The sequence below is a fragment of the Phaenicophaeus curvirostris genome, chromosome 2 (genome assembly GCF_032191515.1).
Source record: "Phaenicophaeus curvirostris isolate KB17595 chromosome 2, BPBGC_Pcur_1.0, whole genome shotgun sequence".
In the NCBI taxonomy this organism is placed as follows: Eukaryota; Metazoa; Chordata; class Aves; order Cuculiformes; family Cuculidae; genus Phaenicophaeus; species Phaenicophaeus curvirostris.
The window spans coordinates 97751290-97775876 of record NC_091393.1 but is presented as its reverse complement, the minus strand read 5'-3'; the positions used below and the strand labels follow the sequence as shown (position 1 = coordinate 97775876).

Below are 24587 nucleotides of genomic sequence, written 5' to 3'. Positions count from 1 at the left end.
ATTCATTTAAGTTGAACTTAAATTAACAGTTGTTTGTTACACGCTGAAAATGCACATTTTATGTGCAAGTGCATGTAGCTAGAAATAGAAAATGAACAAGCTGAGCACATTTATATACCAAAGCATTAAGCTATGTGCATTCCTTAAGAACAGGGATATTCAGTACGTATGAATATATGGATGTAATTCCATTTCACATCAATTGAACCTCAACTACTCCTTTTCAGCACCAGTATGATGGGTGTTTATTGTGTAAATCAACTGATAAAATTTGTAAATGGTGCCCTAAATCCTCTGAGTTTTTGTCAGTTTTTTTTAATTCAGTGGTGTGCACACAGCGCAGTAGCTTCCTTCTTAAAATTCATATGATTCTTGCTGTGATTGACAGGGTACAGCTTCATTATGCAGTTTGCTAGATGGGCCGATTATGGCTATGAATGCGTGAATGGGATAAAGGAGAGAAATGTGTAATTGATTCTAGCCGTGGTTGGCTGGTTCATTAATGGTGTGCATGTGCCGCACTTGCATCTGTCAGGGAAGACTTATTTGTACTTTTAAAGTTGTTTTAGAAAAAAAAAAACAAAACATTACGACAGCATTTTTGCCATCTAGTGTCACTTAAAAAAACCCCAAAAAACCAAACAAGGGAAGAGTGAACTTTATCAGTCCTCCAGGCTGGTGTTTCAGGCACAGTCAATTCTCTTCCTCCTTTTGCAACTGGGAATTGTGTTTTGTCTTTGCCCATGCTGCTCTGTCCTTTCTCTGTAGAAGTGTGCATAAAAACTCGTGACAAACAGCACGTTAAGTTCTATGGACTAACTTCTTTACTGAAAAGGCCAGAGAAAACCAGCCTCTCCGCCCTTTTTACATACGGAACAGATGTAGTTTCATTTTTGACTGGCCTACATGGAGATTTGAGGGGAAAGTTGGTGTGCTTTGGAAATGTTGATTAAACATGCAATTTATAATTATTTTCATTGGTGGCTAAGTGGTGACAAGGTTGATGTAAATGCTCAAGCAACTGTTATACCTCTTGATTAGTTTGGGGCTTGCATAAGATTCAGTTGTCTGCTTTTGTCTTAGCACTGCAGGGAAAAATACAAAAGCACTGAATGAAAACAGGCAGACTGAGCACACACAAATCAGCGTGTGATGTCATGGGCCTTGCTTTGGCTGCCAGAATTTCTAACCAAACACCTGAAAGTCAAATGACCAAAAAAAGAGCAATAGATCCTAATAGCTCTTCTTGGATCAACCATCAGTTGCAATGCAAATCTTAGAAAAGCCAGTGTAAAAATCAAATGTTGCTTCAGCCCTAAAGCAGTTCCAGAACATGGTTGTACAGCATAGATCTGTGCTAACGGTTTCTTTTGACTGCCTCTTCCTTCTTTATGGGAGCATTTCTGTAGGAAAATATATTACCTTCCTTTATATAAAAAAAATCAGTTTAAAGCTACGCAGCTTTATTAGCATTAAAAGTAGTTTGATCCATTGCTGTGGCCCAAGTCCCAGAAGAGAACGTACTTTCTCGAGGGCTCTCCACCTCTGTGTACTATTAAAAATGTAAGCAAACACCTCTACTCTGTGTACACAGAGAAATTGATTTACAGACATGTGGATTGCAGCTTTCTTATTAATGAAGTTTCTTATCAATGTACTTGGCTGGAAGACTGACCATAGAAAATGAGAAGCTTCAAAGCAGTGCTGGCAGCTTCATTTGACATGAACATTGAAACAGTACAAAAGAGAGCTTGACTGTTCCCAGTTAGTCTGTTTACTTGGTTTTAAAGAACAAACCCCTCACTTTAGAGGACACTTTGAGGAAATGTCCATATCCCTTGTTTCTGTTTGACCTCATTAAGAAATGCTCAGACAGTGAAGGGGGTGCAGGAGCTCCAAGAAGGACCAGGACCTGTTTAGTAGCAGGGAACTGTACCAGTCTTTTCCAGCGAAACTAAATCTTTTTGGAGTTTTTCTCCATTTCCCCCAGTTTAAAAAAAATCTTTAGGTGATGATACCACTTCTGTTTCATGCTGTTGAACCTCTGCATGTGCAGTGTGTCTTCAGCCAGTTGTTATGCTTGTCCAGATGGCCAGTGCTCCTGTCTGTGTCATTATCTACAATTGGTTTGCCTTTCTTGCCATGAAAGTCATCCCTGCATGTGTCCTGCCATGATATTTTACTGTGATTGAAGTCCAGCTTGGAAATTATGTTTGCTTCACAAAGGCCATGTGCTTCTCTAGGATGTATGCTTGTTCTGGCCCCCAGTAAACCAGTATGGAAGGTGAACAAGCAGGACTTGCATGTTTGTATATGTTCTCCCCCAACGGTGCTGGCAATGGCTGGAGAAGAAGGGCAGCAATTATACTCCTTTATTTTCTTGTAGAGAAGCGCCTCTAGACTCCCCCCACTCCAATGCACCCACTCTCCTCTGTTCTCCAGCTCTGTAGCATATAAATTTCTTTGGCTCTGTGCAGCCGAGTCAAGGAGGAACGCATAAGTAGAAAGGAAACTGTATTGTGACAGGCAAGCTGGAAGATTGACAGAGTCTTCATAGATTACATTAAAAATAAATGGCTGTGCTTCAGCCTGTGAAGTCTGATCCTCATATATTAACTACATGGCTCTGGTTTGTTTGCTTTATGCCTGTATAATCTCAAAGGGTTTTATCTACATGCAAACTTTTACATATTGTGGAATAGCTTGAGCAGAATAATGTATAGTGTAGGTAATGTATGGATACACTGATTTTATTGACAATGCACAACAAAAAGGTTACTTCCACCTTCATCTGACTGGGAAGCAGACCAGCACATTATTAGTGCTGCTTTGCTAGTAAAATCTTAGTCTACCATGTGCTTCAGAATAATAACGTGCCCAAGTAAAGCTTTTTTCCCCAATGACACCCTGCAAACAGTTTCAAAAGTTTTATTATTTTATAAACCAATTCATAACCATCTTCAATGTCCTGTCTAAAGCACCAGCTATGATCGGCTTGTAAAAATTAAAACATAAACACTAATAATTGCATTAAAGCTTGTATTTACATGCAGTGCCTTGTGCAGTGATAAAGGGTTGGTAATGAGGCACCATAAAAATGCTAAATCAGGAAGTTCTGAAAAAAAGGTAGCAAGAAAAACATTTCCTATTCATTGAGCTTGAGAATTCTTAAAATTAGTATGTAATAATGGAAAACTAAAGGAATGGAGTTAAACAATTAATGATGCGTGATATGCATCTAAAAATTATATAAAGGGGAGTCTTGCACAGAAAAACACGAGCAAGAATTTGGTACTTGAGCTGTCTCAAGTTGTTTAACTGAACAGAACTGAACTGTCTTGTTGTTTAATAATAAATTAATAATTAAAGCTGTTAGGCTTCAGCTTTTAAGTAGCTGCACCTTGAAATGCAAGTGAACTCAGCTTTAGCAGAAAGAGGGAAATCTTTCAAGATTCTTTCTTTTATTTATCTTTTACACTTTAGTCAGTTTTTTTCAGTCATTCCTTTATTTGCTTGTTGGATGCTGAGTGTTGTGAATTTGAAATGTATCACAATACTTCTGATCTTAGTGTCTATAAATGTAGAATGATCTTAGCTGAGATTAGATGCACTAGTGTATATTCCATCCCCCTCACTCAGTAAGTGTGGCTTGCTTCTTTCAAAAACGAAGTACAAGAAAAACAAACTCAAGAAGTTTTTTCTTTTTTTTTTGAAATTGCCAGTTGGTAAAAGTCAAGTGCCAGTGCTTCCAAACAGAAACCTTCCTAGGAAAATGTCAACCAGAAGAAAACTGCTGTAGTCATGATCTGAAATGATGGTAGTACTTTCACAACCTTATCACTATAAGCAGAACCTCTCTTCTGAATTCCTGAGTGAAGACATTCAGCCTTTTTTCCAATAACCTGCTATCATCCTGCTCATCAGTGATAAAGACTCCACACCTATGTGGTGGTTCAGTTGCCTGAAATGCTGTAGGGAAGGTTTGCTGGAGTCACTGTCTGATAGCTAGGACATTCAGCAGAAATTATCCGATCTGCCATCGTTTTCCCATAACTGAAGAAGATTACTGTGATCAAGAGGGAAAAAGCAGCAGTTAACCTCTTATTTACTTCTCAGTCGGGTGGTTTTCTGTAGCAGTTGGGAAGTTTAGCTGTTGTGGGTTACAGTTCTCCGTCACAGTCAGTTTCTCTGTGGTTTTGGGCACTCGGTTTCTCTGATGTGCTTTTATTTGCTGAATATCAATACTTTCTGGCTAATGTAAAGAGAAAGTTTTGGAAATGTTCAAAACATGCCTCAGAATATGAGCCATCTTTTAAGTAGTAGAGGCCAGGGCTTGACAGATGACGTTTGGACTGAAAAGAAAAATTGACATTGTGCTTTGATATAGGTTGCAGAGAAATAATGAAAGACAGCAGTAATGAATAATGGTGTGAATTCTGCAGCATTTGCAAGTAAATTTAAATATTCAAAAGTGTAACAACAGAGGGTATTGCTTTGAAGCCTGTTCCACATGGGACAGAAGCACAACCTAACCAATGGGTCCAGAGGTATCAGAATTGAAAGCATGGACCTAATACTTTTTTGTGGCAAAGTTGCCCATAATAGTGTCACTCTTTATTGCTGCTACTGTGTATTGTAGGGGGATGATAAGGGAGGGGGAAAAGAGATGCACCTGCCAGTGTAACTCATTCTAGTGTGGTCAAATGTGCTATAGAAGAGTCATATTTGAAAAGTAATTATGCTTCCTTCTAGTAAGGTGGAGGGGATTACAAAAATCACAACACCTTTTGGTTTGTAGATTTATTTTCAATTTTTTTTTTCTTTTTACTTCATTTTTCCTATAGCACTTTAGAGATTTTGATTGCAGCACATGTGATTTTGATGAATTTAGAGGTGGCATACCCAAGATATTCCCTGACTGTACTTGCTGGTTTTGTTCATGAAATTCCTTCAGACAAAATATTTTGGTTTATTGCATGCTGTCTCCATCTGGTCTGATGTGAGAGGAAAGTGCATTCTTTGAATAACTAACACATTCATAGGTCACAACTTTTTTCTCTTAAAACAGCTACTGAGAAAAGTCTTAAACTATTACACAAAAAAGATGACCTGTGCATCCCCATCAGAGTTCTGAGGTTTTGTGAAGTGAACTTTCCCAGTCAAAGAACCTAAAAGGAGTGAGAACAACTAGGGATTTCAAACAGTTGTACAATATTTAAAGTTGTACGGCCCTAAAGATTTAGGATATTTATGAAAACAATTCATCTCTCCTGCATGTGGATTGCAGTACATGTATAACAATCATTTAGTAGTGCAGTTTCCTCTTATTCCATTTCAGCCCAAATACTTCAAAATTTAGTCTTTAATATTTTTCATTTTTATTTCATTATCAAAGATGTATCTTATTATTACTGGAAAACATGTAATAATTTTCTTACAATGTTATTCATACTTTTGTGTCTAGGTACAATATGAGAATAGATTGACCTGAGATAAATAAATAAACTACCTTAGGAACTCTAATTTTTTATTTTTATTATTTTTTCCTGCAGATGTGATCCATACCGTCGGGCCAATCGCAAGAGGCCATCTCACTGATGATCATAAAGAAAACTTGGCAAGTTGCTATAAATCCTCTCTGAAACTGGCAAAAGAAAACAACATTAGATCAATTGTAAGTACTTTAGAAGAACACGTTACTTTTTTCTAATTTGGATATTTGTTTCCTTGCTGTAGAATAATTAGAAAGGTAATAGTAGGGTTCCAGAAGGTTTTCTTACTCTAGATGATGTGAAAAAGCAAGAGATTAAATATTAAAAAGAAAGAGATATGGTTATTTTAAGAGATAATGAAAAATGCCTTTCTATTAGGTGTAAAAAAAAACAAACAAAAAAACAAAACCAAAAAACCAAAACCAAAAAGAGAGAGAACCTAGTAGAAGGGCAGGGAGCTGTTCCCATGCTTTGCTTTTTACACAGTTCTATTTATTGTAAAATACGTAAGAACTCACGAGCTAAGTGGATAACTGCACATGCAATATTGCCTCCTAAATAGCTGAGAAGTGATTAGTTTGTTGCTTATTCTGTCCATTATTGTTTCTTTCTAAAAATAAAGGTATCGGTCAAGTGGCAATGTTTATAGCACCTCCTCACCAAAATACATCATAAGATAGCCTGTTATATCATAGAGTGGTTTGAGTTGGAAGGCACCTTTAAGTTTATCTAGTCCAACCCTTCTGCCATGGACAGGGACACCTTCCGCTGGATCTCAGAAGACTCAGAGCCTAATTCAACCAGGTTTTGAATATTTTCAGGGGTGGGGCTTCTCTTCCACCCTTCTCCACAAGACTGCTCTCAATCCCTTCATCTCCCAGCCTGTATTGATACCAGGGGTTGCCCTGACCCAGGTGCCGGACTTTGCACTTGGGCTTGTTGGACTCATGAGGTTCACATGGTCCCACTTCTTAAGCTTGTACCTCTGGTTGCTGTCCTGTTTCTCAGGTGTGTCAACTGCAGCAGTCATCTTAGTGTCATCTGCAAACTTGCTGAGGGTGCCCTCAATTCCACTAAGTCATTGATGAAGAGAGAGAGAGACGGATGTTGTGGGGATCCATGTCAAAGGACTTATCCATTCAAAGGCTGGATAGGTGGCATCCATAGCTCTTCCTTTTCCACAGATGTAGTCACTCCATCATATGATATATTATTGAATGATAAAGATTCTTTGATTGCTTGAAGTGCGTTGCATTTTTGTACCTCAGAAGGACAGGTTTTCAAAATCCACTGAATAAAGGAGCTGTTCCTGTTCCAGCTCTAGAGCGTTGATTCTGTAGCTCAAACTGTAGCAGCTGAAGTCTTTAGATATCCCTAGGTTTGTTTCCTAAATGTTTAACCAAGAAGGAAGTTATCACGTGGGCATGAATTCATACTTTTGGGGTTATTTCAGCTGGCTGTGTGATTGTATGTATGTTTGGCAACTTAGAATACACCCTTAATCTAAAAAAAACATTAAATTAAGTAATGGTGTAATACTGGGATGAAGTACTCAGTAAGGTAAAGCTATTAACATCAAAAAATCACAAGTGGAAAATAAAGCTTTTTGAGGACAGGAGGAAGACGAGTGTAGGGGCTTTTCAGGTTGAGTTAGTTGTACCCTTCGGAGCAAAAGTTGATGGAAGTTGCTTATTTCTTTCTTTTTTTTGGAGTAAATATGTTCTTTGCCCTTTTTCTGCTGGTGAACTTCTCTCTGTACTTCTCCAAATGGTGTCCAGTGAGCTGTCTCTTTGCCATTTTACAACCACAAAATAGGTGGTACCTATTGTAGTTGATTTTTTTTGTAATTTGATTTCTTGTGGTGTTTGGTGTTTTATTTCTTTTTAATGCTAGGCACATGATTTAGAACTGAAAGAAACCTTGGGGTAAGGGTAGCATGTTTAGAATTCCTCTCTAGAGTGGTTTAAGCACATAAGGATGTTTCTGTCCTGCTGTGATTTGCATTGGAGCCAGTAAGATCTCTGTGCTGTTGCTCCTACGTTCATCCTTGTTCCTGTCTTTAGTCTCTGTGACATTAAAGTTTAGTGAGAATAAAGTTCCTAACAAAGGGATGGGGAAGGAATAACAATACTGAAATGGTGTAAAAAGGAATATTGAAATAAGAAAGTAAAAGCTGCTCTGGGCATTGGTCAATGTGGTAATGCTTGCATCTGTAGGGATTCTGTGATTTTAGGACTTTCTAGGCTGTAGCTTCATATTTAATGTGGAATAATAACAATTGGTCATACTCATGGATTCCATGAAAACTAGTCTGACATTTTAGTAAAAAAAGATAACCATGGGAGTAATCATCCACAGAGTATTTCCTTGCTGGTTAAGAGGTGTTGACTGTGCACCTGTTTGAGATAAAAAATACTCAACACCCAGACTTGCAGAACACAGCTGCACAAGCTGAACAGGAGCCAAGAGCCATTCATTCATACCAGCATTAAGAAGCTTAGCAAGCAATATGGATTTTAAAGTCCACATGACAGATCATGGACTGTTCTGAAAAGCCCTAAGTCCAGTGATTTCAGTGATGCTTTCAGAAGTGAAGGCTACTTGAGAGTCTACCCTAATCAACAAACAAAGCCTGGAGCGAAGTAAAATGTATATTTCATTCAGTTAAGGAGCAATAGATTACTGAGAGTCTGAAGAAAAGAGTGCAGAGGACAAGTGGGCTTTACGAGATCCAGTACAATAGACATAGAGGGAAAGGAAAGAAAATTAATAAAACTACCTATGTACTTCTGAGGCTAGCAGAGACCTAGTAGGGAAAACAGAAGTACTCACATTGACTCAAATAGGCAACATCTGAGCATGGATTGGAGTATGGCAAAAAAAAGTATTTGCAATAGGGAGAAGATAAACATTGCAGGGTGTGGGGTGTGGGGAGAGGTTACCTGTGTAAGAAAAGGGAAGAGAAAATCAGCTGTGCTGATTGATGGCATAGTTTGGTGGTCTTTTACAGAAAGATAAAATGAGCTTGGGAAACCGGAAAAGAGCGAATTTTAAAATAGGGCCTAAATAAAATCAGGAAAAGCAGTATATTTATGGCATATAAACGAATAAATAAAAAATGGTGATAGCAAGCTGTAGTATACTAAAATAATTAAGTGCACCAGAAAGCATCAGAACCCTAGCAGTCATAGCAAATGAGAAGGAAGCAGCATGAATTTTCCTTATCTCCAAAACAGAAAGGACAGCAAGTCTAGGAATCAATGCAAAATGAGGAGAAAAAAACCCTACCACAATTCAATTTTTTTAGAACATGAATTATGTCATAGGAACTAGAATTATTGGAGGCATTATGAATGAAGATTAATGATGAATGGCGATGTATCAAGTTGGACAGAAGCGTGCAGGGTGACTCAGGGTGCACCAGTAAGTGCAGTTTAATTTAACATCTTTATTAATGATTTTTGAAGAGGACATAAACAGCTCATTAATTAAATTTACAAATGATGCTACATTAGGTGGTGTTGCAAACACTAGAAAGGACAGAGATGTATGATGACAATTGATTACAGAGACTGCAAGTATAACCTTATCCAGGACCCACTACAGCACCAGAAGGGAGGTTTTGCCTCCACTTCAGTGGAACATAGGTCAAAACCAGAGCTGACAGCTACAGTATAACTAGGCATGGGAGAAGATGAAGTAGCATATGGTGGGGAAAAACTAGCCCAGTTTGCAAACAATCAGAGGGAGAAGTGTGCTGGAAAACCAGCATAGTGGGGAAATGGTCTTGAATAATAAGCCTCAAATTAGATGTACTTACGGCAGACACTTGTTTTGTTTTGGTATTACACATTGTTGAGCTGCTTATAGAGAGATGATGGATGCCATAAAGGGTGTAGTTTCTGTTCCTAATAGGCTGGGGAGAACAGGAATAAGATTCAGAATAGATCAAAGCTCACTTATACCTATGTTTATGTAGATGTTTTACAGACTGAGGAAGGGAAACGATAATCTTGAAATACTGTGTAAATTGTGAGATGCAGCCTTATGGTGGGGGTGGGGAGAATAAGAATGTCATTATGTGTATGACAAAATGGCAATTAAATGGTGTAGCTGATATTAATATGGGTTGTGTTTGCGTCCAAGGTGTTCAGGCGTGGATGAGAGTAACTCTGTGCTAACTCTTAGGGGAGCACTGAAATTTCATCTTAAAATGTTATAATCTCAGTGTATATTAAAAAAGACACAATGGGTAAAACCAGAAATGAGATGAGGGAATATAATGAAATGACAGTCAGCATGATTACTGAGGTTCATAATTCACCAGCAGCCTGGCTAGGGGCAAGCATTTTCATAGCCATTAAGGCAGAAAGAAGAGCCTCAGAAACAAAATGTGATCATCCTCACGACTGTTGAGAGAGAAATCAAACAACCCCTGACATTTGTCTCCTGCACCCGTTTTCACAAACCTTTTATGTTCAGTATGGGATTTTGAATGCCACGTTGCCTGTTTTCATACTGGAGTGTCTCTCTCACAGATCACCTACTCCATCTGCCTTTTAGGTTACAGAAGAAAAGTTTGTTTGTGTTTTTACTTGTTAGCTGGTGTTCCTGAAAACATGTGTTCCTTCACACTTGTTTATGTAGCTGTGCCCACTGTAGGACACTTGAGCTACTTTCTGACTATTTGTGTGGTCATTGCTGAGTGAACGTTTTGTGTTGGATGGGTCTATTATTTATACAATCTTCTGTCTGGTTAAGAGGCTACTTGAGATGTTTGTGTTTGTCTCCTCTTAAGTCCATACAGATCAATGTGAGAAAAAAATATTAAGGTAATAAAAGAATTTAATTTTAGGAGTAGATAGTTGACATTTAAGCCAGTTAAATTTATTATATGTTCAGAATAATTTCTCCATATTGTAAAAAAAATATATATTTTGATGTTTAGCTCTTTAATACACTAGTAGTAATCGCTATCCTATATTGATTAAATCTCTGCTTTCTGGAACACTAGGAATACATTGTAGGCACAAAATCTTCCCCGAAAGAAGAAATGGTTAAAATATTCCAATAAATTGGTCTGTTTCCTGTACTGATTTTCCAAATGAGAGTCTCATAGGCTAAATAATTTTTAAATTATCAGGCATACTGGAGAAGTTATAATCCCTGTTTTCAGGGATTAAATTGGTCCCTTGTTTATACATTGTTTGAAATTATTTACTGTATGCTCTGACATTTTTGGAGGATCTCCTGTCCTGCTTTTCTTTGCCTACACAGCTTTGTAGCCCTCTGATATCCTGAAACTTTTCTAAACATTAAGCACTTCGCTGCCACATACTTCATTGCTTGTGGTCCAAGAAATGTTAACCAATTGAGGGCAGTCGAGGCTGGGAGTGCAGTTGCACAGACACTTTCAGAAGCACACAGAAAATTAAAAGAATGCTGTATGTTATTGTGGTTGGGATCCAAATCAAAAGGGCTTGTAGGGTGTTTGCAGAAGGCGAAGCAGCCTTCCTCTGCGATGGTTACAGAAATTGAGAAGTTTTATTTGGAACTGCAGCTCTGCTGTTGTTCAGGGCTTCATTTGGCTTTGCAGTCTTTAAGTTTCCTTCTTGATGGCAGGGGGTGAATTGTAAAGCTTCAACAAGAAGCATTTCTTTAGACCACGCTCTCTGACCTCCACCTCTAGGGAGGATTGTTGCTAGTGTGTGGGGACTGGTGGAAATCCGCAAAGAATGAGGCTTTCTGAGTTGCTGAAGGAAGCCTGCTTACCACCAACAAGTACATTATCAGGGTTAAATACAAAATACAGAATTTTTTTTGTTAGATCCCTAGAGTAAGGTAATGAAGTGCTCACACTATTCTAGAGCTTTACTAGATTAGTTTGCTGTTGTAAAGAATATACACTAAAAATATCAGTTTGTCTTTCTGCTGGAATATTTGTGCTGTGAATGCAAAAGGCACTTCTGCTGCAGGGACAGCCTCTTAGCTGGACTTCTCAACACAACCACCCTGCTCCTTCTGCCTAAAGAATATAAAGGCAAAAGGCCATCTAGAAATATATCAGAAGCGAGAGGACCTGTTCAAGGGCTGACATGCTCATCTTCAGGTCGAGTGAATAAGCCATTATTTGGCAGTGGGATGGCTAGTGACCTGTAATGATGGGATATTTATGGGAGAGAAGATTGTCTCTTTTTTGACTCTGGATAAAGTGGGTCCCTCCTGTGCACACAGCTTATGCCTCACTTTGATTAGGGTTATTAGAAAAGTATGCTAAATAAGGTTGGGACACACTTTTTGAAATCCACATTGTGCATCGATTTCTGGGGCTTTAAATCAGTGTACACAAGGCATTTTACAAGCTGTGCATATACAGTGCTTTTAAGTCAAAGTATTATTTGAAGCTTTGCTAAATAATTATTCTTTTCACATAAATATTAAGTTAATATAAGGGAGTTCCAACTCATAACTTTTTGTAGGTGTTTTTCACAAAAAAAGTATCATTTTAGTTTTATTCAGTGTCCTAGCATTGGCCACGTAAGTGCCAATACTAATATAAGTTGTTTGTACAGAAACACAACCTATTAATTATCAAGAGCAACATGTAAAAATACATCAAGAAAGATATCTGCCACTTATCCATTCATAGCACGTAAGAAATAACCAAATTGAATTTTTAATTGATTTAAATATTTCTCCTCACCTGTAACTGTGGGCTTTAAAGAAATAGGCTTTGTAGTTCTGTGTTGATATTCTTGGTATTTGTATTTACCATTAAAAGCAAGGTTTATTTCTGATAGACTGCACCGTTTCTTTGACCTTTGTTTGAGTGCAGATGTGTTTAAACCCTACGATGCATCAATCTTCAGTTGTAACTTATGGACATAAATTTTTAATATCAATTTCAAACCCAGACTGTTCTCAACTGTTTTGAACTATAAAATTCATGAAAGAGGAGTTTTCTTGAATTGTAGAAAGGCACTTATCATGATGTACCATATTGTATCAGTCTTACAGATTGCTTTACAGTCTTGCTTTTACCTGCCTTGTTCTCTCATGATGCAGATGTTGTAGGGAAAAGTAGAGGTTCCTCTTTTTTTGTTGTTTATTTTTAGGAAAACTTACTTCCTGCTGAGAATGTTTCCATAGCAATAAATTATAAGTCTGAAATTCCTAAAGTTTGACTTTATTCTGTCATCTGATTTTCTGAAATAGATTTATATCCATCAATCAGAAGAATTGCTTTGATGCTGCAGAAATTTCTGTCCTTGAATCTACTTAATTTGTTTCTTTGAAATACTTGTTTAATTTGAAAGCTATGATATGACTGACCTTACTTTTTCTTTTTTTATTATTTTTATTTTTTCTTAGGTATTTTCCAGGTAATAAAATTAAAATTAAAAATTGAACTAGTGCAAAAAGTTTGCTTAAGTACCACACTGGCTTTTTACATCTGCATTAGATGAGGAGGGTTATGATCTTTCCTTTTGGGTACAGAAATTGCTGTAGCTGGCAATGCTTTTGTTTAACCCAAGGTGAACCTGCTGTTTTCTCTTGCATGTGCTCCCAACCATTTCTTTCAGCGTGATCTTGGCAGATTGAATCACAGTCCTGTTTCTTCAGTAAAGATTTTGTTAAACGAGATATATTCAGGAAGATGAAGTGTAAATTATTGCACCTAAACAGAGATACTCATTCAACTGAGAGAGGCTGAGGAATAAATGTAGCTTTAGGCAGAGGTTCCTCAGGGAATAAGCTGGAGTTTGTAGTGGATGGTGCTCTGGAAGTGAGTTGACATCATCACCCTGTTGTGGGAAAACCAAGAAAGGAGCAGCTGTAGAGTGACATTTAAACAGGAAAGATCCGTGAGGTTACATATCGCTCTGCTTCAGTAGAGCTAACTGGGCTGTTGTTTCCAATGTGGGGAAAGAGAGATGGTTTTTCAGCCAGTGTAATTAGAGAGTTAGAAATGGCACCAAGAATAGAGTAGCAGAAAAGAGGGGTTTTTTTTAAATCTAGAGAACAAAGAAGAATTAACAGCTTGAGTTTATAGGAAAGGAGTTTTAGATCAGAGATTATGAGGAGTTTAGTAGCTGGTAGGTTAAGTGGTCTGAGAACATTTTAGGAAAGTTATGGTTCTAACAGTAGCTCTAAGTGGGTCATCACCTTCTTTTGTTGAAACCCACATTCTTAATGTGTCAAGCACTGCCAGAAGATTTAGCTCCGCAGCAAGGCTGCTGCAGCCTTGTGAAACCCAGCAGGTAGTCAATGCAGGAGCTGGGCTGTACAGTGCAGCAGTAGGCAGACAGGTTTATGTCACAAACGGAATTCCTTTGAGACAAAAAAAAGGTATTTAATGCTGTTGTGCTTTTAATGTTTTGGTCACACAGCCGCACAACTTTTTCCTCCTTGTGAAGTTTTTTTTGCTGCCTTGCTAGTATGCCACTGAGAATGGTTTTCCTATTGAGATAAATGCCTTGAATCTGTTTCTCCTGCTATCTGGCTAACCATCTTTCTCACCATGAAAGTTTTTATATAGATGCTGAGAAGATAACCAGGTTAGGGTGGGCATGTAGCTCATGCAATAACATTCTGAGCCTTGTGTATGCTTCTGTGTTTTTTTAATAATCAAGTCAGATGTTGTTTCTACTACTGGATGGTTATATATTCATTATAAATTTCCGTGGAGGAAGACAATTTGTTTTACTTGATGCTTGAAGCATATTACAGTATTTGTTTTGTATGGCCAAGAGTGGCAGGAGCAGCTCAGAAGGATACATGGATCAGTTGTGAATATGTTTCATAGCAGCCTATTGCATAGAAATTGCTTGTAGTAGTGGTTGTGATAGTGTGGCCTAATGCAATTCTTCCTTTTTTTAAGTATTGAACGATGACTTCTGAATAGGGGTATCGCTTATTTCTCCCCCTACTTGTCCCAGACATTCAGAAGTGTTTTGAGTACAGATGCGGTCAGGTACAGCCTGAAACCAAGCAAGTGCTTGAACTCCTCCTGGCAGAGAGGGCTTGGACGCTGGGGCTTAGGTACTGCGCCGAGTGGCATTAACAGAGGACAAAAGCCACTATTGCCTTTACACCCACATGGTTCGCCTCCTTCTGTCTGACCACAAACAACTGTTTAAATGGTATAAATAAAGAATAGTGGTGCTTCAATAAAATAATTGTATTATGAGAAGTCTCAGTTCTTTATTTTATTTGTCTGTGATGTTACTGTTGCAGCTGTTCTGTAAAATGGTGGTTTTGTGATTGGGAAGAGAGAGAAAGGGTGTTTTTGTTTGGTTTAATGAAGCACTGAATATACACTTTTAATTCCACCAGTTCAGGTGTTTTGTTTTATGTTTGGTTTGGGGTTTTGTTTTGTGGGCTTTTTTTTTAAAGGAAATGGCTTGTTCAGGAATAAATTCTGCAAGTTTGTGTATATAATTGGTTTAACGTGTGATAATTTGCCCATCACCCTGTGGGAATCCAGTGCTTAAAAGAGTGAAACTTCCTAGATACGCAGTCTGATGGCCTGATAATTGAGGAACTGTCTCATTAGGGAAGGACACAGTACAAATACATCAGACAGTGGACCAAGATGCTACTTACCTAAGTCAGCTTGTAAAAACTAAGGATTGCTGGAAAGTGTACACTGTGAAGTGCAGGGAAAAAGAATGAATTCTGTTTCAGTTCAGGGGAAATAGTGCTGAAAAAAAGAAATCTTTCTTTTGGTTGAAAAAGAAAAAAATTGTAAAAATAGACTAGAGAAATTCTTATTTTCATGCGCATCCTGGCTGTCCATAATCAAGTGTGTAAGATGCTTGTCATTATTTGAACAGCAGATTCTTGTAATTGAAATTCACAGTAAAAGTTGAGGGCATGCATAAGCTCCCAAGAAACCCCATAGAGCTGATGGGCTGTGGCCATTGGGCTCTTTCCAAAGTCATCGTTATCCTTCTACTTCACTTCTTTCCAGTGACTGATTCTCTGTTTTCTTGTTCACACTTAGTAGGCTCTTTTGGAGGGCTTGTGGTTGCTCGTAAGGACAGCCCATAAGTGCTATGAAGATGCAATCCCTGCCAAGACTTGTGGGATTCACAGCAGTAATAGTAAATGATAGTTTTAACAGGGTCTTTTTTTTTTTTTTTTTCCATGGCATGGACTACGGTGACTCTATCCATCATTAGAACTGGAGTCAAATTCTGCTGGAATTTGAAATTGCTTGTTCACAGGTTTTAATGCTGGAGGTAACCCTCCATGACGCCTAGAAATGCGTGACAGGCTGTCTGGTAGACAGTGACGTATAACTACCAGATTTATTTTTTTTTCCTAGCAGTTTAATGGTGAGGAAAAGAATGCGTGATGCCGCATTTTAGCACTGCATGGTGCTTGCAAGGTCCTTGTCACTTGGCATTTTTCATCTGATAATTTTCAGGCACTTCTGTACATCCCATTGGGGTTTTTTCAACGTTGCCTTAATCTATCTATGCTAAAAACAAACTATAGGGTGAAATTTTCATCTGTTTGGGTTTTTTTACTTGAAATCAGTCCATTTATCAAATATCAAATTAATAAATTTAATATCTCTGAGGTTATTTTTTTCTGTTTACATAGCTAATATAAAACAAAGAAATGAAAAACTCAAAGAATAAGTTATCCTGTGAATTGGATGGGCATTATAATACTTAACTAACCTTAAAGTATTTCATTACAGCATAATGTATATTTAGGATATGAGTAATTATATTGTAAAGCAGTTCTGAAAAATAAACAGGAGTCTGCTTTTATGAGCCTTGATGCAAGTCATTAAATATGTTTTCTCTGAACTGCTACTTGTCACTTGGAGCAACATATATTATACAGAAATTGTATACTGTGTCATAGCTACATAGAAAGAAATAGCAATAATCAGTAGGTTAACTACAATACTTAAAAAACCCTCTTAGGTAATATTGTTCTAGTATGATGTCATGTTATCTTTTAAGGCACATACAGAGTAAAACCAGTATAACTTTTGAAGTCTAATTGCAGTGGTAAGACTGGTACTTCAGCATTGTGTTCTGATGAAATATTAATTTCTTTCATCTGAAAAGCTGTTCTCACTAACTATAAACTACATGCAGCCCATATTCAAGTAAATGGTTTAGCAATCTTACTTTTTTTAAGCTAACCTGCTAATCACCTCCTAACAATGTCTGCCAATTAGGATTTAGAGATTTATTCATAGCACAGATGAAAGGAAATATAACACACAGAGGCAGTAGTTCTAGTAAAGAAAAAACCAACAACAAACAAACAGACCCCAAACAGCAAACAACCAATAAATAAACCCCAACCAAACCCCCACCACGACAGAAACCGTGTATTCAGGCACGACTTCCCATGACTTGCCATAGGAGGACATTATTGCCAGCTGGACAGAACTTTTAATACTGGAATAATTATAGTAAATGAATTTTCTCTTGTTGTGCTTTCTCTTCCTAAAAGGTGACTACCTAAATTAAATCTGAAAGCCAAGAAAACATGGTTTTGTAGACTGCAGTTAGCTTGAGCATTTACTTTACTTGTGGTCTTTATTAAAAATATTATTTATTCTATTCACAGTGAAATATAGGATAATTTACATTGAAACTCTTTTCTTTCTCTAAGGAAATAAATACCAACTGTATTAAATCTTTTTATGAATTAGACCTTGGCTATTTCACGCAACTGTACACTTCCAGAATAGAAGCAGACATGATACAATGAGTTTTGTTTATACCAAATGACATGGGTTGGACAGAAACCTTGGATGACCCCAGTTATGAAAACTTAAATGATGTTGGGGCGGAATTATCCATTAACATGTCCTCCTTGAACAGCAGATCCTGACTCTGCACTTCCATAAACACGGTGCAGTTCTTTCCCCTGTTTGTGGGGAAGAGGGACACTGCAACTGTGTTAGAGTCTTTATGAAAGGGGAGAGAGCATAAGCCAAATGAGGTTTTACATTCCTTACCTGTTGGTATTCCTTGTTGCGGAATGCATCCTTCCCTGAGTCAGGTATTAGGAGTAAGGCTTTGAGCAGGGAATCTTGCTAGCATAGTAGTGATGGGATTAATCCTCCTAGTTTGTAAGAAGTTTATGCTGTTTTAATATGACTACTCTGGCCACTCTTGTAAATGTGTTTCTCTGTATTTTGGCACGTTGGAACAGAAGTGTTCCCTTGCTCATCACATCCCTGAAGTGGAATGTGCAAGTGTTTGTGTGGTACAGAAAACTTTGTACCTGTCTGCCTCCCACAGAAGAAAATGTTGTCATTAATGATTCTGGATTAACAAAATATTTTTGGTATTAATCTTAAATCTGTATCTCCTGTTCAGTTTTGTTTATGTCCTTTTAAGTCCTTGGATGAATGCTTTTTCCCAGCTGGATCATTGCAGATCAGAATGTTGCTTTCCAAAGCAAAATACTCCATGGTGCAAAGCATTTCTTCATATGTCTGTTACATGCAGACATTCCTGCTCAACCTTTTCATATCTATTCTTTCATTCTTTAATACACCAAGACTAAGTTTGGTGACAAGGACAAGCTCAAGACAAATATAAGTCATCCAACTGTTATTTTTCCTTTTTTTTTTTCCTGCTGAATTAATGTTTTCTTTGCATTTTAATTCCCCTGTTTACGTACTGTGGTGCCATACTTGTTTTCTTTAACAGACAAACACTATGTTCTGAACATCATGTTATCACTTACTGCAATCTTGAGTTGTATTTGTTGTTTGTGGCTTTTTTCCTTTTAAGTGTTCATGTACTTCCCTTCTTTGTTCCCTCAAAGCGTGTTTCGTAATGTTAAATTCCATAGGACGTTTATTTATCCATTTCCCTAACCTCTTCACAACTCTCTTCTGTATTCTCATGCATCTTCATTATTTCACCGTTTTCAATTACCTGCAAAATTGCCAAGGGTTGTCGACTGTCAGAGCTGCTGAGTTGCATTTTGTAGAAGAAAAGTTGTATTCAGACCTAAGACAACATGTACAGAAAGATTCTAAGACAACATGTACAGAAAGATTCTCATTTATCTCCCAAACATGTCTTTTCTCCACGGTCCTGGCACAGAGATGAGGAGCGTGGTATATAAGCTGAATTTTTGATGTGCTGTTACCTGAATGTTCGTAATTCACCAGTTCAGAAAATGCAGCTCCCTCTTTTCTTAGGAAAGCAAGCAAGCTTTTAGCAGCTTGCCCAGGTATATTTGAAATGAAAAAACAAAAAAACTTCGGTAAAAGGTAGGAGTCATTAAAAAATAGTTTGATTAGGCCACCAATTATTTGATGGTCCAAGAAACACATTACTAACAACCTGCAAGATAGTGATGCTGTCTGACATCAGTTCATTCAAATAAGTTGTAGTCTGAGATGATGTATATCCATTATATATCATTTCAGGACTTCACTCCCAGAAGCTAATGATGTTAATAACAGCTAATTCTACTTAAACCTGATAGGTGGTAGTGACTTCTGCTTGTAATCAGGTGTTAGAAACAACCCACTTGATAGATTCAAGGATATTGAACCAAATCACCTGCTGCACTGTTGACTTTAATTAAAATCGCTAATGAACAATGATTTTAAAAGCAGGAGCTGGTGGTGTTCTTCATCACCATTTATTGTGGATTGTTTAATGCGTTTCCTTCATTTATAGTTGGGAAAACAGGGAGTATTTTGCCTTTTTATGATGTATTTGGACTAAGCTGGACTCATTTTTAGAAAGCCTAGTCCAGTGTCATCAACATCACCAGCAGGATTTTCACATGTACCAGAGACAATCAAAATAACTTATCCCATTCTGGCAAAATACTCATGAATCTCAAACAAAAAGAGCTCTGTCATAGCTGCACCACTTGTAGTCCCTAAATTGTGTGGCTTGGATATGTTAGTACAATTTATCATCATACCTTTCCTTTGCACTGCAGACATACTTTAAGTAAATGAAACCATTTTTCTTTATTATCTCCTTTTTAAGAAAACCAGCCCTTGCCTTTTCCTGAAGTGTAGGGCTTCTCTGAATAAATATGCAAAGTATAATTTCAGAAAGTGACAGTGTAGTGAATCCCTTTATTCTTAGTCCTGCCATAGGAGGGAGAGCCAAGATGGGTTATAAAACAAATGTGTGTACCTTGTAAGTCTTTACAAGGCAGCTTGGAGAGAATAATGGAATGCTACACAAGTGTCAGGGAGATTTTGGTTAAATGACAGGCTCCAGAAAAGGCTTTGGAGTATAAAATACAAAGTGAAATTCTCAGTAGTACCTAAATAACAGCCTGGACTTAGGAAAAGCATTTACAGCTAAGTGAAATGTTAGATAATTTGGTCTAAATTGTGGAAGATTTGTTAGTTAAAGACAACAATTTCTTTGTAATTCTAACTTGTGAATAATACCTGTTTCAGCAGTAAAATCCAAAAGGGAGGTGAGCAAATATTAAAGAATACTCAGCTGTGAACGCAACATAAGCATAGGTCAGGAAGAGCTTGAAAAATCCTACCCAAGGAATACTTGCAAATTTTATGAATGCTTGTGGAGAGAGCTAATTAGAAGCAGATGCTTAGTTCTTCAGAGTTGGTGGAACTGGTGGCAGGGATTGGGAGGGTTGAAGTTAAAGACTTTCTAAAAGCATATGTATAAATACTTTTGCCATATTATCATGCCGCGTATTGTTAATTTATGAACATACAGGTGATGGTGTTTAATTAAGCTGTTCTTAGAAAGAGTTACTGAATGCTTCCTGTTTGTGTGTATGTTTTTCACCTCGGTGTGCACTGAGAATGCCAAAGTCAGCAGTGAAGTTTTTGCTGATATGCGCATGTGTAATCTTAGTTTCTAATGGTATGCAAAAGAGGTTGAATTTCATTAGAGAGATGGCAAAATTACTAAGAAGTGATACTGTTTATAGTCCTGGGGTCTTTCCATCAGTAGGAAGAACTGGTTTATATTGACAAAACCCTTAACTATGCTGAATGCATGTCCAGACTTTTGCCTTAGAAAAGTCTCTGGAAAATTTCTGTTCCTCTAGACTAAGTTGTTTTGGGTCTTTTTATTTTGTTTTTGTTGGTTTTTTTTTTTTTAGTTTTTCTTTCTTTGAATGGCTCAGGAGATCTCTTTGTAAATCCTGTGGGTTTTGTTTATGTCAAGAAAAGCATGTCAAATGATAACTTGCTTAAAGTAAGAATTGGGTTTTATCTATAAAATTTTGGAATGCATGAAGTCTGTAGGTAAAGAGTGCACATTCAAGGGCCACTTTCCTGTTTTTCCCCAGGTTTTCTAGCGTGTTTCTAGTGTTTTTATTAAGCTCTTCTGGAATACATAGTTCTGACATTTATACTCAAGAATAAATAAATCAAACCCCTTTAATGCAGCAGGCTCTCTTAATGTCAAAGAGTAGGCTTCCAGCTATACAACTATCCTCTACTGTGGTGTTATCAGATGAAATAAAACCTTTTGAGCACTCTCAAACATGATGGCGTTGAGCAATTGCTTGGTGCGCATTAGGAAATGTTTGTTTTTACAAAACCGAAAAATATGAAATTGTTTGACTTTCAAATAGACTGATTGTAAATGTGCCTTTTCCCAATCATAGTACGTGAAAAATTTGAACTTTGCAAAAGTGATTGGAGTCATGCTCCCATGTTGCATATCTGAATTAGATCTCTTAAACTTTTGGCACCCAGAATGACTGCAATCAATAAGTAGTAATCAGTTCTCACACTGGAGAAAGGAGGTCTCTGTAAATGTTCTGGTACATCATGCATCACCATGTTGATGTTTCAAAATGATGTCAGTGATGATTAAAATGGGGCAATATTCTGCAGCAGGAGTGTCAAAAATTTAAGTTTCTGCAAAAAGATTTACATGTTATTGTATAAATTCAATTCCTAATGGGACATGAATCATGGTATACTTGGGATTTCATTGCAGAAGTGCTCAGCCTTTGCTGCATGCCATTTAAATGTGTTTATTGCAACTGATGGTCCCTGGCTTCCCGTCAGTTCCATGTAAAAAAATTGATTAAAGGCTTACAGAAAGTGAGACTTTAAACGATAAAAGTGCTAGTATAGTTTGAAAGCTAGTAGGCAACTTTTGCTATAAGAAGTAGTGATAGACAAAGCCACAGCAGTGGTAAAGTTGCCAATAGTTGGACATGTACTGAGGGCTAACTGCAGGAGTAAGCCTGCCTAGTTCAGTGTGATACTCTGCAGGGAAGTGTGTGACATGAGTAAATTTAACATTCATAAACTCTAGCAGGTTATACATCTTACATTTCCTTTCTTTTGCTTGCCTTGGTTTTAATGTTTTGGGGGTTTTTTTGTTGTTCCTGCCCCTAGCAAATTAACAAGAAAATATATGTGTTTGGTTGAAAGACTAGCATGTGAGAGCTTCATGGAGAAAGCTTTGGTCCTGTATTGATTGACTGAGACAGGGTTAAAAACTTAGGAAATTAAATCCAGAGGGGCTCTGATTATGGAATCACTGTAATTTGAAAAAAAACAAACAAAACAATGGTTAACAGATTGGATAGATCTGCCTGCAGAACATAGTTGGAGTAAGAGTACCTTGGAATTGGAAGGAGGCAGAATAGCTAGCAAGTGTTGGATTTATTTATTTATTTTGAAAACCAATTCTGGGTCGAGGTAAAACAAAAGCTTGAATGTTTCAGGAGAAGGCTTGGGAGGTGACCTGAACATTGTAGCCTCTATGGAAAAGGCCAGGGTGAAAGGCTAGTGAAGAAAGAATAAAACCAGAGGCTTTCTGACAAGGAAGGGGGAAAAGACCAAGTAAATATTTTCCTGGTACTCATTAGAGGTTTATTTTTAACTTGGACAAGCAGATAGGCAGGTGTGGACAGAGGCAGGCTGGAGGATAAGATGGTTCCAAAGCAGTGATAGGAGAGCCGTGGTGACCCTAGAAAGGCCACATACATACATAAATATTTACATGGAAAGTGAAATTTACTCTTCTCTACATGATGCAGTTCTGGTAAGACAGGTATCTCTGAACTCTAATTACTCACTTTCCACCTGTTACTTAGCTGGTGTGGGCTGAGAAGTGTGAAGGTCCACGGGGATGCATGTAAAAATAGTAGGGACTGTCAATGGAAATCATAATCCAACTCATTAATGCAGCATTCGTAGCAGTGGGAAGAAAACCGTAGCTTTTCCCTGGTACATTTGGAGTCTGTAATTAGCCAGTGACATTGTCAGTGTTGCACTAGTATTTTTATAGTAGCTACGGATGAGCTGTTCTTAACTGTCTCATTGCTCCATTGTAGAAACTTGTGCTTTAGTCCATGCAGAGTTTTGAAATTAAGAAGATGGGAGAAAATCGTAGACTTGTCCAAAGACGGGTAGGAAAAGCCTGAGCTAATGGGATGGCATATCTGGAGCATCAACTGCTGTACATGCTACTGAGCAGTGAGGCTCTTTGTTTGAGTAAGTGTGATTCACTTCTTAGTGCTCACTTGTACAAGCCCCGCACAACATCTTAGTGGTGTATTGGCTGTCCTCTGTACTTGGAGGCTGCAAGTGCCGAGGGGCTCTCGGTGTGCAGGCTGCCACACCAAGCTCATCTCTTGGCCTGCTCTTCAAGCTGCTGGCTGCTATTTCCTTGAGGTACATGTTTTCCAGTTACTTGTTCCCCTGCTCGCTCTGTTCTTCTAGCTACACAGGAGGTTGAAGGAGAGATTGCAAATACATTATAAATTCACATTGTTGTTGTTTTTGTCATTTTATAGACAAATGCTTGAAATAAAGATAGTTTTGAAAAGTCTTTTTATAATAATAAAGTTTGTAGCGTGAGCTCAGTAGCATAGCCTGAGGTATTTTTAATTGGAGCTTTTTTGCTTTAAACAATGTTACCCTGATAAATTGAACAAATAGAGACACTAATTGGCTCACCTTGCTCAATTTATCACAATGCTTTTGATAAGATTTGACATAGTATTATTAAATAAGATGGAGAAGGGAGAGTGGTGGAATGTTTTGTTCTTCCTGGTGTGTTATTTTTGGTAGGTGTCTAGGGTGCGTTTAGATAAACTACAGTGCTAAGGCTGAACAAGAAAGACCTAAATATCCAGTGAATTACTCCTATTTGCATTGAGAAAATAACCGTAATTAGCATTCAGGTTTTAATGATATTGTATTTGTGAAGCTGATAAGGCCTCTGGGAGTGTGGTTGCAGGAAACTTCTATTGTTTACTATATGCAAATCTAACCACTTAGCTTTAATTAGAGGTTGAAACCTGGAGCAATTATCAGCAGTTGCTTTAGTATTAATGAGCTTGACAGAGCTGTCCATCATGGTGTCTTATATGATTGAGAATTAGAATATTGAATCCCAGTTGGTTCACTGTTCAAAGAACTTACAGCCTTCATCATGCAAAACCGTTTCATTTAGTATGCCATGTATTTCTTTAGTTCCAGTCATTGGAAAGACTGAAGTCCTTTTAAATTTGTATTTTCTGCATGACAGTTTGAGAATATATGAGAGAATTTCTTTTAAAGCATATGCTGCCAGTAAACTTGTTTAAAAATAAATGATTCTAAGAGCAGTTATATAGCTGCAGTATAAAATTTAATTGTGTGACATCAGAATAAGGTGATTTACAACAACTGTTGGCTGATGAATTTCCTTGCAAAATTAGCTGGTGCTTCCTCTTACATGATGGTGTTGAATACTTCCTTTCATGTTTTGGCTTTAGTTGAGGACAACAAGAGACATGCAAGGAAAAGAGAGAAAAAGCTTATAATGCATTGCCTTTAAATGATTTTTATTTCTCTCTCAATGGAAGCACTAACCATTAATGACTTCCATTGCTACTTTTTAATGTCTGTCGGGTTTTTTTTCTTTAAAGCAGCTTCTGCTTTGAAGAAGTAAAAAGTTTCCGTTGGGTATCTATATAGAGGGGAAAGGAAAACAGAAAAGATCATTTGAAGTTAGCACCTTCACTGAAAACGTTGACGGTTTTAGATTTTTGGACTATTTCTTTGTGAAACAATTCTCCCTTCCAGAAGCCTTTGAGCAATTAGAATAGATAATTTATATAGTTGTATTAAAATCTTGA

The 24587-nt window shown here is 37.5% G+C and overlaps 1 protein-coding gene across 1 annotated transcript in view; it reads left to right on the top strand.

The window, feature by feature from the left end:
- Nucleotides 1–24587, top strand: part of MACROD2 (mono-ADP ribosylhydrolase 2) — an 890479-nt gene that overhangs the window by 509857 nt on the left and 356035 nt on the right. Inside the window, 1 exon segment of the mRNA XM_069850139.1 lies at nt 5553–5674. Within this exon segment, the coding sequence (XP_069706240.1) occupies nt 5553–5674 (122 nt within the window).